At 42.2% G+C, this 14,364-nt stretch overlaps 3 protein-coding genes across 3 annotated transcripts in view; all 3 read left to right on the top strand.

The window, feature by feature from the left end:
- The first annotated feature begins 579 nt into the window (after positions 1-579).
- LOC134190304 (uncharacterized) lies at positions 580-2,205 on the top strand. Its single transcript, XM_062658756.1, has 5 exons — positions 580-707; positions 781-848; positions 1,575-1,723; positions 1,786-1,947; positions 2,020-2,205. Exons 1-5 carry the CDS (start codon positions 580-582, stop codon positions 2,089-2,091), a joined length of 579 nt encoding a protein of 192 aa, XP_062514740.1. The 3' UTR covers positions 2,092-2,205.
- A 6,100-nt stretch (positions 2,206-8,305) lies between these two features.
- LOC134189755 (uncharacterized) overlaps positions 8,306-14,364 on the top strand; it is an 11,573-nt gene continuing 5,514 nt past the window's right edge. Inside the window, exon 1 of the mRNA XM_062658126.1 lies at positions 8,306-8,436. Coding sequence (XP_062514110.1) covers positions 8,335-8,436 — 102 coding nt within the window. The 5' untranslated portion in view covers positions 8,306-8,334. The remainder of the gene's footprint in view (positions 8,437-14,364) is intronic.
- On the top strand, positions 11,554-13,381 carry LOC134190246 (uncharacterized). Its single transcript, XM_062658685.1, has 3 exons — positions 11,554-11,730; positions 12,796-13,134; positions 13,213-13,381. The coding sequence occupies exons 1-3, from the start codon at positions 11,643-11,645 to the stop codon at positions 13,317-13,319; spliced, it is 534 nt and encodes a 177-aa protein (XP_062514669.1). The 5' UTR covers positions 11,554-11,642; the 3' UTR covers positions 13,320-13,381.

Raw genomic sequence — 14,364 nt, 5'->3', positions numbered from 1 at the left:
GCACATTTTGAACTACTAGCCATGTGTGCACGTGAGAATGGTTTACCGTGCACGTGCAAGTTAAACTTACCCGAGCTATATACCCGGGATGTGTGTGTGTGTGTGTGTGTGTGTGTGTGTGTGTGTGTGTGTGTGTGTGTGTGTGTGTGTGTGTGTGTGTGTGTGTGTGTGTGTGTGTGTGTGTGTGTGTGTGTGTGTGTGTGTGTGTGTGTGTGTGTGTGTGTGTGTGTGTGTGTGTGTGTGTGTGTGTGTGTGTGTGTGTGTGTGTGTGTGTGTGTGTGTGTGTGTGTGTGTGTGTGTGTGTGTGAAGTGGACTCAAAAATATTAGCTTGACACTAGGCCTTCCTTTGCTTTCGGTGGTTCTTCCACGCGAGGATAGCAACGGGGCGATATCACGTGATGTTGTCTGCATTTGTCTGCATTAAACTCCAAGCACCGAGAAGGCAAACTCATAAAATACCATAATGACAGAAATTCATTAAACAGGTATGTTTATCTAAGCAGTTGTCCAAGTGGGGAGTCAAGTTGGCAAGTGAGAAAGAACAAAGACAATTAGCAAAAACATGGACTGCAGAGGCAATGGATGCTGAAGAAGCAGTGTTTACTTTTCCACTCGGCAGAGGTGGAGAACAGCTACAGCCAGCTCCCTGTGTTTTCATGCCAAGCCTTACAGATACAATACTGTCACTCTTGGACAGATTAGCAAGGTACAGCATTGGCATTCAGCTGCAAGTCTGCATGTGTTGACACTTGTACATAGTTTGTTCATGGTTGCAATAGATTGACGTGGCATCAAGGAAACATACCAAATGATAAGATCTGGGTAAAAATAGGTGGTGACAAGGGAGGTGGTTCATTCAAACTATCTGTCCATGCAGAAAGCAAATGTGGAAACTGTGAACTCAATCAAAAATACATTTGTTATTTACGCAGACGACAGTAATACAAATCTCCATGTGGCTCTAGACAGATATAAAGATGAATTAACAAGCCTGCAAACTACACAGTGGAAGTAAGAACTTTCCATCACCCAAACACATAGTCAATATCTCAACAAATTCATAACACATAACACAGCACTTCTCTAATAATACACATAATAACTGGTTCTATACGTTGCCACTGATGTCTTTGGTGTGCTATATCATCTGCAGTAATGGCAGTGCAGCCGGACAAAAGACAACAAGTTTGAGTCACTATCATTATTAACTACCCTTGAGTGAGACTACCAGCAGTTCCAGGCAGCAGGCAGTGTTCTAAAAATTGCAAAATACTACAACAATGTTATCAGAACTTATTTCTTTACTATTCCAATAGATCAGGTAATCGTTAAACTTAATTATACCCATCCCTACCAAACACATTAATTTCAATCATTTAGGTTGCTGTTCCTGCTCTCCACATTAGCCTAGGTGTATTCTTAAAACTGTTTCAGCTGTGTGAAGATGCAGCACATAACATTGACATGATGTGGGCAAGAACTACAGAAACCCCTAACAATCGAGAAGCTGCTAGTCAAACAGACAACTTCCAGCAGTATAAGACCAAGCTAGTGGCTACTCAAAAATGAGCAGATGCCAGCAGGGAAGAACAGGCTGCAATTGCCCTTGACCAACTGGCTTCATGGTTGGCTTTAAGTGCACCCAATGAGCAAACAGCCTCGACACAGGTGCAACAGATACAACAGCAGGCTAAACAGCACAAACAAAAAGCAGACAAACAGGTACAGTGATAAGATGTTCACTTTCTGATGCCATAGGCCATGCTCATAACTATGTATTACAGAGTGCCAGGTCTGCTAAACTAGCAGGAGAGAAGTTCAAGACAGCAGAGGGACCTACTGTGACCAGCATAACTGAAAGCCTCAAGAAGCTTAAGATTGGAGTCGAGCGTCAGGCATATCATGGTGGGTCATTTATTGGAAACAACGTTCAAAAGTGTCTGAAGGTACTTAGGGGGAGTTAAGCATGTTACTACTGTACTTAACATCGATAATCAATCCATTAATCCTCTTATTAGGAACAAAACATTGAAATATTGTGTACCAGCATAGTAGCGACTGGAGCTCCACATGGCAAGACAAGCAGCTGAGCAAGTCAGACAATAATTCAAGCAGTTTTCACTGCATTTGGAGCTTGCCACAATTTGTACAGCATAGCTCGAAAACTTACTGTAGAAGAGATGGACACTTTAGGTATAAACGTACCAATATCAACCAGTTTGTGATTTGAGGTGTCTAACCTAGTAGCATTGTTAAAATGCAAATACCAGAATATCAAGACCTTCATGGCATTCTAGAGAGCCAAAAAGGCACCACCATCAGTTGGAAGACCATCTGCTAGTGGAAGTTTGCACCGGGATTCCACAGTGAGCAGGGAGCTGAGTCGATTCATGCGAGAACCAACTCACTTGCAAGGACATACAGAAGCTGCCTCAAGCATACAGAAACCCGTGGACAGGCTCAAACTAGTCTGTTTGTCCAGAAGTTGCTAGAGTGAGGCCAACTGTTAGCTAATTAATTAACCCTTGGTTCTGCAGGTTGTAACAACAATGGCGTATATCTCCCGTATGTGATCTTCTAAAATTCACTATAAATCTACCTCGACAGCTACAGATCTGCCACTTCGTACGATGGTTGTCGTCAACGTCACCTGACCGTCGGCCAGCACAAAAAGTTTAATATCAATGCCTACTGCGGTAGAAAACTCCCCTTCGACGTTTTTCTTCTAACATGCTCTAAATAGACGTTCGAAACGCGAAACTTGGCATAATGCATCTCTAGCGTATACTCTAACGGTTCTCCTTTAGCCGTTACCAAAACTTGCGCGTGTAACGAGGAACCCCGAAGTCTGGTGACTCAAGTACAATTCCCAAGTAAATTACTCAAGTCCCCATATATATTTCACTCCCACACAACTCTATATATGTCGCGGACGCTAGATTTCTTTCATTTCTTCGGCCGCTGTGTGCGGCAGCTGTCGACCGCCGGTTCTACAATAGTATACCATTTGTGGTAACTTTGATCTAGAGGAGGTACCTCTAGATTAAGAGTACTGGATAATCTGGTATTCTAGTGGTTGGTATACGAGGATCCCCTAGCTAGCAGAGATGGTAGAGCCTGCAGCGGAGGAATCAAGCGACGATCACCTAGACAAAGTCAGTTGTCCTTACTGTCACAGCAGCTTGAACCAATATGGTAAGTGACTGTCTTCTCTTCAATGTGATAGAGATTTGTGCGCTTATGTCTACAGTATATTCTACCCTAATCTTTGAAAAGACTTACCTATTGGCAAATTTGCCGACTAGATTTGTTGACTAACGGTCAACCGACATCAAAAAAAATTGAAAGGTTTTTTCAAAACAATTCTTAAAACCTTTTGGAAAATTCAAACGTTTTTTCGTAAAAAATCTGAAAGATTTTCGAACTGCATGAAAAATGTTTTAATTAAGAGCTTCACTGTCAACAAATACTTCATGCAGTTCAAAAAATTTTCTCAACCGACAAAGTTTGTCATCAGGTGACCGACCTCAATCTAGTGGACAATGTACATGTGCGTAATCGCTTTCAACATTGAAGTCTAGGCGAATGGGCTTAGCCATAAAAATAGGTTTATATGAGCTTAGATAGACTTAGCTAGGCCTAACTACACAGGCCTAGGCCTAGGCTTACGCATAGGTTGTCAGTCTGAGGCCTAGAAGTGTATAGCTATGCCATATACAGAGTTATGCTTATAAGATAATAATCGTAGTCTTAGGCGTCTAAGCTTAGGCTTTACATGTTAAGCTTGACCTATAGCTATAGGCTTAATTACACTTAGTCCGGGGAGCTTAGACTCATTGGCGTAGGCTTAGGCCTATAGCCTTACACTGGATATCTACCACAACTCGGTAGCTCGTATCATTCTCAACTGCATCTATACAGATAACGTAGAGTAAGGGACTTGGGACTACCCATAGTACTCATTAGCATACGATAGTGCTGTGGCATATGGTTAGCCGGTCTTGTGTAGTCTGGTGTAGTATTGCGTAGACACTGTAAGCGAGCTGCAATAAAACCAATATATAGTCGGTAACGACACAATAATATGCATGCTATCTTGCTGACTTGTATTGCATGTCTGTACTGTGTACGTGTATTGGGTGGGAGTTGCACAATAGTGTGGTGTGATGCCTACATAAGTCAGCAAATCTGTCAGTGCACAGGCAGTTTTGCTACTAGTTGCTGTTGTTTGATGTCTGTTGTTGCAACGTTATAGCTTAGGCCATGTGCATGCCGAAAGGGACGATATACAATACGTATGATAACTTGCATATAGTTTCAAGCAATCACGCGAGCAAATTCCTAATCAATCAACAAACGCGAGATCCAGGCGAGACGGAGCTGGGAGTGCCCGAAAACCTCCAACCAAGAACAGTGCATGGCAGTGGAGTGGAGGGGCAGAGACGGCAGCTGAGCACAACCATGCTATAAGCAAACACCGTCATAGTTGAAGTCTTTCATGCCCCGCCCCAACTTGCAAGTCGCTCCGCCCCAGACTTTAGTAAATCGTTTTCACAGTTAGCCGACTCAAAATATCAACTACAATTTTGAAAAACTTGTCAAGTCCGTGGCGACTTGACTATATGACAATATATACGGCTGTATGTACGAGCTCTGAATTCAAGTCATGTTGTACTACTTTGCATGTTTTAAAAATAAATTGTATGGTTTGAGTATGTTTTTAAAGCGTCCTTCATTTTTATTTGATCGTACAGCACTTGTCACTTTAGCTCAAACTCACATTTACTAGTTGTACCTCCAAACTCATGCACATGCAGTCCGAGTTTCTCTGTGAGGCATCAAGGATGCTTGCATGCATGCATACACCCACACCCACCCACCCACCCACCCACCCACCCACCCACCCACCCACCCACCCACCCACCCACCCACCCACCCACCCACCCACCCACCCACAGATATCTAGTTAGCTAATAGGCTACTTTGATTCTGGAAGTAGAGGCGTCTCTAAGTTAGCTAAACCTTCAAAAGCTATCAGATTAGAAATTCGTGACATTTACTAAATATGTTTTTTGCATAGAGAGAGGTTAATTACAGAATAACAAGACAGCAAGAGAGTTAGGGCAGCTAGCTAGCAATACTACCATTACAACGTCACATATATTTTGTGAAAGTTCTATTTTGATTGCATTGCTATTTGAATAGTATACAGATCAATGTGTGGTCTAACTTCTCGCTTCATTGTCGTTGATATGTTAAAGTAATTATTGGGCATTTAGAACACGCAATATTGATATTGATTGTCATGTGTGTGTATAATATATACATATACATCTAGGTCATTCAACCAACACGGTGTCAGATACTGAAGAAGTTGCAATCCAACTGACTGCAGCTGATGTCATTCAAAAGCACTGGGTGATTCTCAAAGAACGGTTGTCACCTTCTTTTGTTGCCGACGTACTGTACAACGGCAAGTTAATATCAATGGTCGATGTCGAAGAAATTCACTACATCAACAATCGACGACGATCTGCACATTTGTTGCTAGACACGATTTCTCGATCTTCATTGCAAACATGTCTTGCCTTTGCTACTATTCTAGTAAAGGATGTGAATCAAACACTAAAGCAAGTCGGTGATGCGATTGTTGAAGAGATAACTGCTGCCAGTCCAGGTCAAGTGGCTGAATTATAGCAGTCATTTATGTAATTACTAAGACTCATATATTAATATGTGTCTTTGACATGTTTTAGATACGACTGTGCCAAAAGAAATTTTGGACTGTTTGTCAGATGCATCGTCTGTTTAAAGCAGACATCGACTGTTCAGCTGTTTTCCGATTAGATGCAACATTATGTAGCAACTGTGTAGCGCACTGGTTGCTTAGCGTACGTTAGTTGATGTCATTAGGTAGCATCTATAAAACTTGTGAATTTGCTAGACTAGCGTCGTATTGATCGTGTATCGTGTAGTACTTGTATTGTGTAGTACGGTGTATCGTCTACTTATATAGAGCTTAGTTCAAGTTCACTACTTGGTGTACGTAGCACTTGCGTAAGGCTTGATCAGTTGATCGTTCGAGTGTGTTTTATATACCAATGCCTGCTTCGATTATATTACACGATAGAGTGCAGTATACCACAGATACGTCTAGACAGGAGTACAACGTATTTTACAGAACGTTGCGTCTGAACGGTGCTACTTTTGGTGTCAGGAGTGGGATCTGACAACGATAGGAGTATTTGCAGAAGTGATAGTAAGAAAGTGTCTTTACTTGTAGGTATATACTATCGCATTACAGTGTGTACCGTTGATTTGAATTGCGGTACCTATATTTTGAATTGCGATACCCATACTTTGAATTGCGGTATCGTTGCCGACAGTTGCGGTATATGTGCGATAGTTGTGGTATATACTGGTGCTTTGAATTGTGGTACGGTAACTAAGGGCGCAACTAGGACAGGAAAAGGAACTCCAGCAATTCAAAATATAGGTACCAGCTCTTCATGCCGCCGACCTCTACATCCTGGTGTGCGACCCACAATGCCCGACCTAACGCATACCATCACGTCCTGGTGTGTCGAGTCTACCAGATGTCGCAATAGGTTGCTTGTCTTCACATCACTAGCACAATTTTCATTAGCGTTACGACGAATACCCTTCTTGTGTTTGAAACTAACAACGAAGAAAGTATGACCTAACACGGTAGGCAGAAACCACATGGGATTTTATCACTTCATGGTGTGTGCGGCTACGCATATGGGTGTGGCGATATAAAGGGACGTGTGAGAATAGCCCTTGAAGTCGGTGTTGCCGCATAGCCAAAAAATCGGCTAACTAAATATCGGATTTGGTGTCTTAGAACACTTCACTAGACCAGATTGGTATGCACACCTTGCAATATCCTATCGCAATTATCTTCAACTACAGCTAGAGTTTGCTGTTTGTGAACTCTGCACGTCTACAGCAATGCACGCGACAGCGGGAACGTTGCCGTCGACAGGGTTCCATCTCATGCAGTCATGATCGACGTTTATCATAAAGTTGAGTGCGCCATTATCACGATGGCATCCGAAACATCTACCTTGGTCTAGATATAAGTTCTAGACCTCTAGTAGCTTACAGGCGTCTGGCACCCATCTTGCACCTCCTTGGCTTACCATAAACTACCATAGGAATAACTAGCTTGTGGCAGCCAACCATTCATAGCGACGTTGCGTTTTGATCTTTCGATGTGGCCGAGTGTGCAAGAGAATGGGGGGAGGGGCGGGCGGAGCTGTTTGTCACCTCTCTCATCCTATGTGCTGGTCTAATTAATGTGTACATGTATTATGAAAGTTCTGTTACCATGTGAAAGCTATAGCATCGAAATCACAAAGTTAAATGTAGGCATACTTTCAAAAACTATATGCAGCAAACTGATTTTACTTGTTAGACTACAATTTGATATTGTTTATTTCCTTGCTTTTATTTTAATTTTTAGTTTGTTCATTAAATGCGTTTCAATGTTTGATTAGCAGTAAGCTTGTTTTGATATCAATGAAATTGTTGCTCATAAACAAATTACGATATTACAGCAACGTTTTATATCAATCCTACAGCTTGATAATTATAAAATCCTATAACTAATAAAATTGAACATACTGTCACTTGATTGATGATTTAATTTACAGTAACCTGTTAATGCAGAAGAGATAATAATCAAATTAACTGATAATGCCTCACAGTTGCTTGCAACAAATCTCGTGTAAGTCTTACAATGCATGCTCCTACTGCATAATTTTCACAGAAAAATTATTGACTTTGTGTATGATATAATGCAGACGTGTACTTTAGTACCCTAAATGCATTTTCTTAACTTAATGAAGTACAGTGGCACACATATTATGCGTAAGCATTTCTATACTCAATCCAGCCCCAAACTACAACTAAGTTGCTATCATGTGGGCGGCAGAGAGACTCGCAGTTGGGGGTGGGGTCATGAAAGGACATCAGAGTACATAAACTACGAGGGTACTGTTTGCTTACAAAAGTAGAGGTTGTGCCCAAAGTTGGAGTGCCCGAACACCCCAGCCGCCAGATCTGCCGCCCCTGATTTGGACACGCTTTTGAAGTCGATATCGGACCTTGTAGTATCTAATCTAGAAATCTATAGATCACATAAAGGTAACCCTAAACTACAACTTTTTATGACATTGTCTAACTTTAATGTCTGTAGTTACAAGGTGCCCGTTGGGTTTTGCGTAGGACTCGCTAACTAAGCGTCACGTGAACGGGAATGATATCAACTGTGCATCGAAACCGAACGTTCCAGGAGAGGTGGAAATGAAATGAGCATCAACCGGAGAGAGCGAGAGCGCAGCAGCAGAATGAAACAAACGTGGCGTCCCATCGCCTTCGGTCTACCGTTGATACTTGCTCTGTTCTCCAAGGTATTACATCTTTCTGGAGCTGAAAACAGACAGATGTAGCTCTATTATTTAGTTGTTAGAGTGTAAGACTAACTGGGTCGTCTTTTTGCACGCTATTAGACTTCAGACTGCATGTCTATCTATTTCGAACTCGAATGCTATGACGTGGCGTGAGTTGGAATGCTATGTGACTGTCTACCTGACGCCGATATTTCTATGATTGCCAAATTGTTTTTGCTGCTATCGTATAGTGCCAGTTTAAAACTTTTATCGATCACTTCTACGACCGACGTCTGCGCAAATGTTTCACGCTGTATGTCTGACACTCGTTGTGACCGTCTGAATCGTTTGTCTGTCGATCTCATTTGTAGAAGTAATCGGTTAATCCGTCTAATTTTGGTTATGTAGTGCTCAGTGTGACGTCCAATTTCGAAGACTTGGTTAATGGTCACGTTTTAGAAAGACTGTCGTATAGCTGTGATTGTCCTCATGGCAGTATGACACACCTCCAACCTCCAACATAGGAGTAGGAAGTCTTTTTGTTTGGGAGTTTGACATTACACACACACACACACACACACACACACACACACACACACACACACACACACACACACACACACACACACACACACACACACACACACACACACACACACACTCTTAAACACACACACACACACACCTGTTAATACAGAAGATATAATAATCAAATTGACTGATAATGTCTCACAGTTGCTTGCAACAGATCTCTGACTTTGTGTGTGATATAATTCAGACGTGTACTTTAGTACCCTAAATGCATTTTTTAACTTTATGGAGTACAGCGGCACACATAGTATGTGTAAGCATTTCTATACACTCAGTTCAGCCCCAAACTACAACTAAGTTGCTATCATGTGGGTGGCGGAGAGACTCGCAAGTTGGGGTGGAATCATGTAAGGACATTAGAGTACATAAACTACGAGGATACTGTTTGCTTACAAGAATAGAGGTTGTGCTCAAAGTTTGGAGTACCCGAGCTCCCTCAGCCGCCAGCTCCGTCGCCCTGATTTGGACACGCTTTTGAAGTCGATATCGCACCTTCCAGGTAAGCTAGAAATCTATAGGTTACATAAAGATAGCTCTAAACTACAACTTTTTATGACATTGTCTAAATTTATAATGACTATAGTTACAAGGTGCCTGTTGGGTATTGCGTAGGACTCGCTAACTAAGCATCACGTGAACGTGAATGATCTCAACTGACACTGGAAACCAAACGTTGAAGGAGAGGGTGGAAATGAACTGAAATTGAGTCGACCAGCGTGCAAGATGCCTGGCAAGCAACTTTATGTACGCCTCGAACGACGTGCTTTTCCACCGTCCCAACTCTTTGTTGGTAGAGTTGTCTATGCCACGAGCCTTGGCAGTAGTGGCGGCACCGATTCGGAAACTGTGGCCAGTAAACCCTGAGCAATCTAGCGCTTATGACTACAACGCCCGCTGCACGTCTTGCACCAGTCTGACGCGGGATAGAGGGCAGCCGTCGCTGAAGATGAACAGCGGCCCAGAACGAGTGCCCCTGACAGCCATGTATGCCAAGATTGATGATACCGGGCAGATGTCATTGGCGCTCCGTCCAAGATAGACATCGGCACCGCGGCGGAAGGGGTCTGTCTTTGACTGCTTGATGTGCAGACGCACAAAGGTTGGGTTCTCGTGAGAGTCGGTCGAAATATCCTGAGGTGTAAGGTGAGATGCAGCGTCGAAGGCCGACAATGATGACATGGTGAAATCGCCCGCCTTCAGAAAACCGAAGAAACCCATGCAGCAGGCTGTCCAGAGCATAACTGTAGTGCTGAGACCAGACGGCCTTGATCGCGCGCAGCTGTACCCTGCGTGCGGCGCACTCCACGCAGAACATATGTTAGTTGGCGAAGAGCAGACGCAAATGGGTTTCCATGGCCATATTGAGTATGAAGGAGACGTACGGCAGATAAGTAGCATTTGATGGTCTTGTGCTTAAGCTGTAGTTTATTGATAGCCGCGATGGAAAGACACAGAGTACTCTCGGACATAGGCAGTGGAAGAATTGATAGTGCAAATCATCGTCTGACAGCAAACAGTCTGACAACAAACAGTCTGACAGCAAACATTTCATTGTTGTTAATATAAACTTAGAATTGTCATAAATGTTCGTTTTGTATCTGTTGCAGACATTCTGTGATGCAAATACCAACCCTTGTCAGCATTTGTATCTCACGTTCATGCCAATCCATGTTACCAATCTATGTTATGTTATCAATCGATGTTACCAATTCATATTACCAATCGTTGTTACCAATTGATATTACTAATTTATGTTACCAATCCATGGCTACGAATGCATGTTACCAATCGGTGTTATACGATGTCATTGATCGAGGTCAATGTTCGATGTCATTGTGATCGATGTTAATTAATGTTTGATGTCTGCAATCGATCTTAATGTCTAGATAATGTCACTAATCGATGTTACTGATCAATGTCATCTACCATCTATGACATTCTCCAGCCTAGGATGTCAATGTCCCACTCACTCTCATCAAATTACAAGAAGTGCGATTTTACTACCGTTCCAACTTGTAACTATACCTACACGACTAAATAAAAGACAGGTATGTTCGCTGCACTGCGACTACTCGACTGGCTGATAGGTTTAGAGAGGCGAATGATCGATCTCGCCCATGTCTAGCTTCCATGTCTTATAGGTCTAAAGGCTGGATGCGTTCGAACGTAGAAGAGTGGTCAGTGTTTTTGCACATCGTCGTAGAAAGCCAAGCACGCTATAGGCGGGGTTGGGTGATCGCATACAAATAATCTTAGACTACAATATATACGCATGTATAGTTATATGTGCGTGTTGGGTCTGACTTGTTATGCGTCACGTGAATGTGAACGATCTCGCGTGAACTAGTCATAATCTTTGATGACCCTTGGCACTACTAGGAGAATGGCAAGAGTCCCCTATTTCACTCCCACACAACTCTATTTAAGTCGCGGACGCTAAATTCCTTTCATTTCTTCGGCCGCTGTGTGCGGCAGCTGTCGACCGCCGGTTCTGCCGGAGAATACTATGAACATACCGCTTCGACAATAGTATACCATTTGAGGTAACTGATCTAGAAGAGGTACCTCTAGATCAAGAGGACTGGATAATCTGGTATTCCAGTGGTTGGTATACGAGGATCCTCTAGCTAGCAGAGATGATAGAGCCTGCAGCGGAGGAATCAAGCGACGATCAGTTAGACAAAGTCACTTGTCCTTACTGTCACAGCAGCTTGAACCAATATGGTAAGTGACTGTCTTCTCTTCAATGCAATAGAGATTTATGTGCTTATGTCTACAGTATATTCTACCCTAATGTTTGAAAGGACTTACCTATTGGCAAATTTGCCGACTAGATTTGTTGACTGACTAACGGTCAACCGACATGAAAAAATTAAAAGGTTTTTTCAAAACAATTCCAAAAGCCTTTTGAAAAAATTCAAACGATTTTTCGTAAAAATTTGAAAGATTTTCGAACTGCATGAAAAATGTTTTAAGAGCCTCACTGTCAACAAATACTTCATGCAGTTCAAAAAGTTTTCTCAACCGACAAAGTCTGTCATCGGTTGACCGACCTAAATCTAGTGGGCAATGTACATGTGCGTAATCGCTTTCAGACATATGAAGACTAGACGAATGGGCTTAGCCATAAAAATAGGTTTATATGAGCTTAGATAGACTTAGCTAGGCCTAACTACACAGGCATAGGTCTAGGCTTAGGCATAGGTTGTCAGTCTGACGCCTAGAAGTGTATAGCTATGCCATATACAGAGTTATGCTTATAAGCAAATAATCGTAGTCTTAGGCATCTAAGCTTAGGCTTTACAGGTTAGGCTTGACCTATAGCTATAGGCTAAATTACACTTAGTCCGGGGAGCTTGGACTCATTGGCGTAGGCTTAGGCCTATAGCCTTACACTTGCAACAGATATCTAGTTAGCTAATAAGCTACTTTGATTCTGGAAGTAGCGGCGTCTCTAAGTTAGCTAAACCTCAAAGCTATCAGATTAGAAAGTCGTTATATTTACTAAAATAAATTTTTTTGCGAGAGACAGGTTATTAATTCCAGAATGAAAAGACAGCAAAAGAGTCAGGGCAGCTAGCTAGTAATACTACCATTACAACGTCACATATATGTTGTGGGAGTTCTATTTTGATTGCATTGCTATTTAAATAGCATACAGATCAATGTGTGGTCTAATTTCTCGCTTCATTGTCATTAATATGTTAAAGTAATTATTGGGCATTTAGAACATGCAATATTGATATTGATTGTCATGTGTGTGTGTCTAACATATACGTATACATTTAGGTCATTCCACCAACACTTTGTCAGATACTGAAAAAGTTACAATCCAACTTACTGCAGCTGATGTCATTCAAAAGCACTGGGTGATTCTTAAAGAACGGTTGTCACCTTCTTTTGTTGTCGACGTACTGTACAATGGCAAGTTAATATCAATGGTCGATGTCGAAGAAATTTACTACAGCAACAATCGACGACGATCTGCACATTTGTTGCTAGACACGATTTCTCGATCTTCATTGCAAACATGTCTTGCCTTTGCTACTATTCTAGTAAAGGATGTGAATGAAACATTAAAGCAAGTCGGTGATGCGATTGTTGAAGAGATAACTGCTGCCAGTCCAGGTGAAGTGGCTGAATTATAGCAGTCATTTATGTAATTACTAAGACTCATATATTATATGTGTCTTTGACATGTTTTAGATACGACTGTGCCAAAAGAAATGTTGGACTGTTTGTCAGATGCGTCGTCTGTTCAAAGCAGACATCGAATGTTCGGCTGTTTGCCGAGTAGATGCAACATTGTGTAGCAACTGTGTAAAGCACAGGTTACTTACGTTAGTTGATGTCATTGGGTAGCGTCTATAAAACTTGTGAATTTGATAGACTAGCGTAGTATTGATCGTTTATCGTGTAGTACGTGTATTGTGTAGTATGGTGTATCGTCTACTTATATAGAGCTTAGTTCAAGTTCACTACTTGGTGTACGTAGCACTTGCGTAAGGCTTGATCAGTTGATCGTTCGAGTGTGTTCTATATACCAGTACTTGTTTGGATTATATTACACGAGAGAGTGTAGTATAGCACGGATACGTCTAGACAGGAGTACAACGTATTTTACAGAACGTTGCGTCTGGACGGTGCTACATTTGGTGTCAGGAGTGGAATCTGACAACGATAGGAGCATTTGCAGAAGTGATAGTAATAGTGTCTTTACTTGTACGTGTATACTATTGCATTACAGTGTGTACCGTTGATTTGAATTGCGGTACCTATATTTTGAATTGCGGTACCCATACTCTGAATTGCGGCATATACTGGTGGTTTGAATTGTGGTACGGTAACTAATGGCGCAACAAGGACAGGAACAAGAACTCCAGCTATTCAAAATATAAATACCAGCTCTTCATGCCGCCGACCTCTACTTTATGCCGCCGACCTCTACTTCCTGGTGTGCGACCCACAATGCCCGACATCGCATACCATCACTTCCTTGTGTGTCGAGTCTCTAAAGACCAGATATCGCAAAGGGTTGCTCGTCCTCACATCACTAGTACAATTTTCATTAGTCTTACGACGAATACTCCTCTTGTGTTTGAAATTAACAGCGAAAAAAGTATGACCTAACACGGCAGGCACACACCACATGGTGGGATTACTCTTCATCACTTCCTGGTGTGTCGCGGCTACCGCATATGGGGACGGCGGCTATGGCGATATATAGGGTCGTGTGAGAATAGCCCTTGAAGTCGGTGTTGCCGCATAGCCAAAAAATTGGCTAACTAATATCGGATTTGGTGTCTTAGAACACTTCACTAGACCAGATTGGTATGCACGCCGTGCAATATCCTATCT

The sequence above is a fragment of the Corticium candelabrum genome, chromosome 14, assembly GCF_963422355.1.
Source record: "Corticium candelabrum chromosome 14, ooCorCand1.1, whole genome shotgun sequence".
Classification (NCBI taxonomy): domain Eukaryota; kingdom Metazoa; phylum Porifera; class Homoscleromorpha; order Homosclerophorida; family Plakinidae; genus Corticium; species Corticium candelabrum.
Note: the sequence above shows the minus strand (reverse complement) of the source record. Positions and strands in the feature narration are given on the sequence as shown.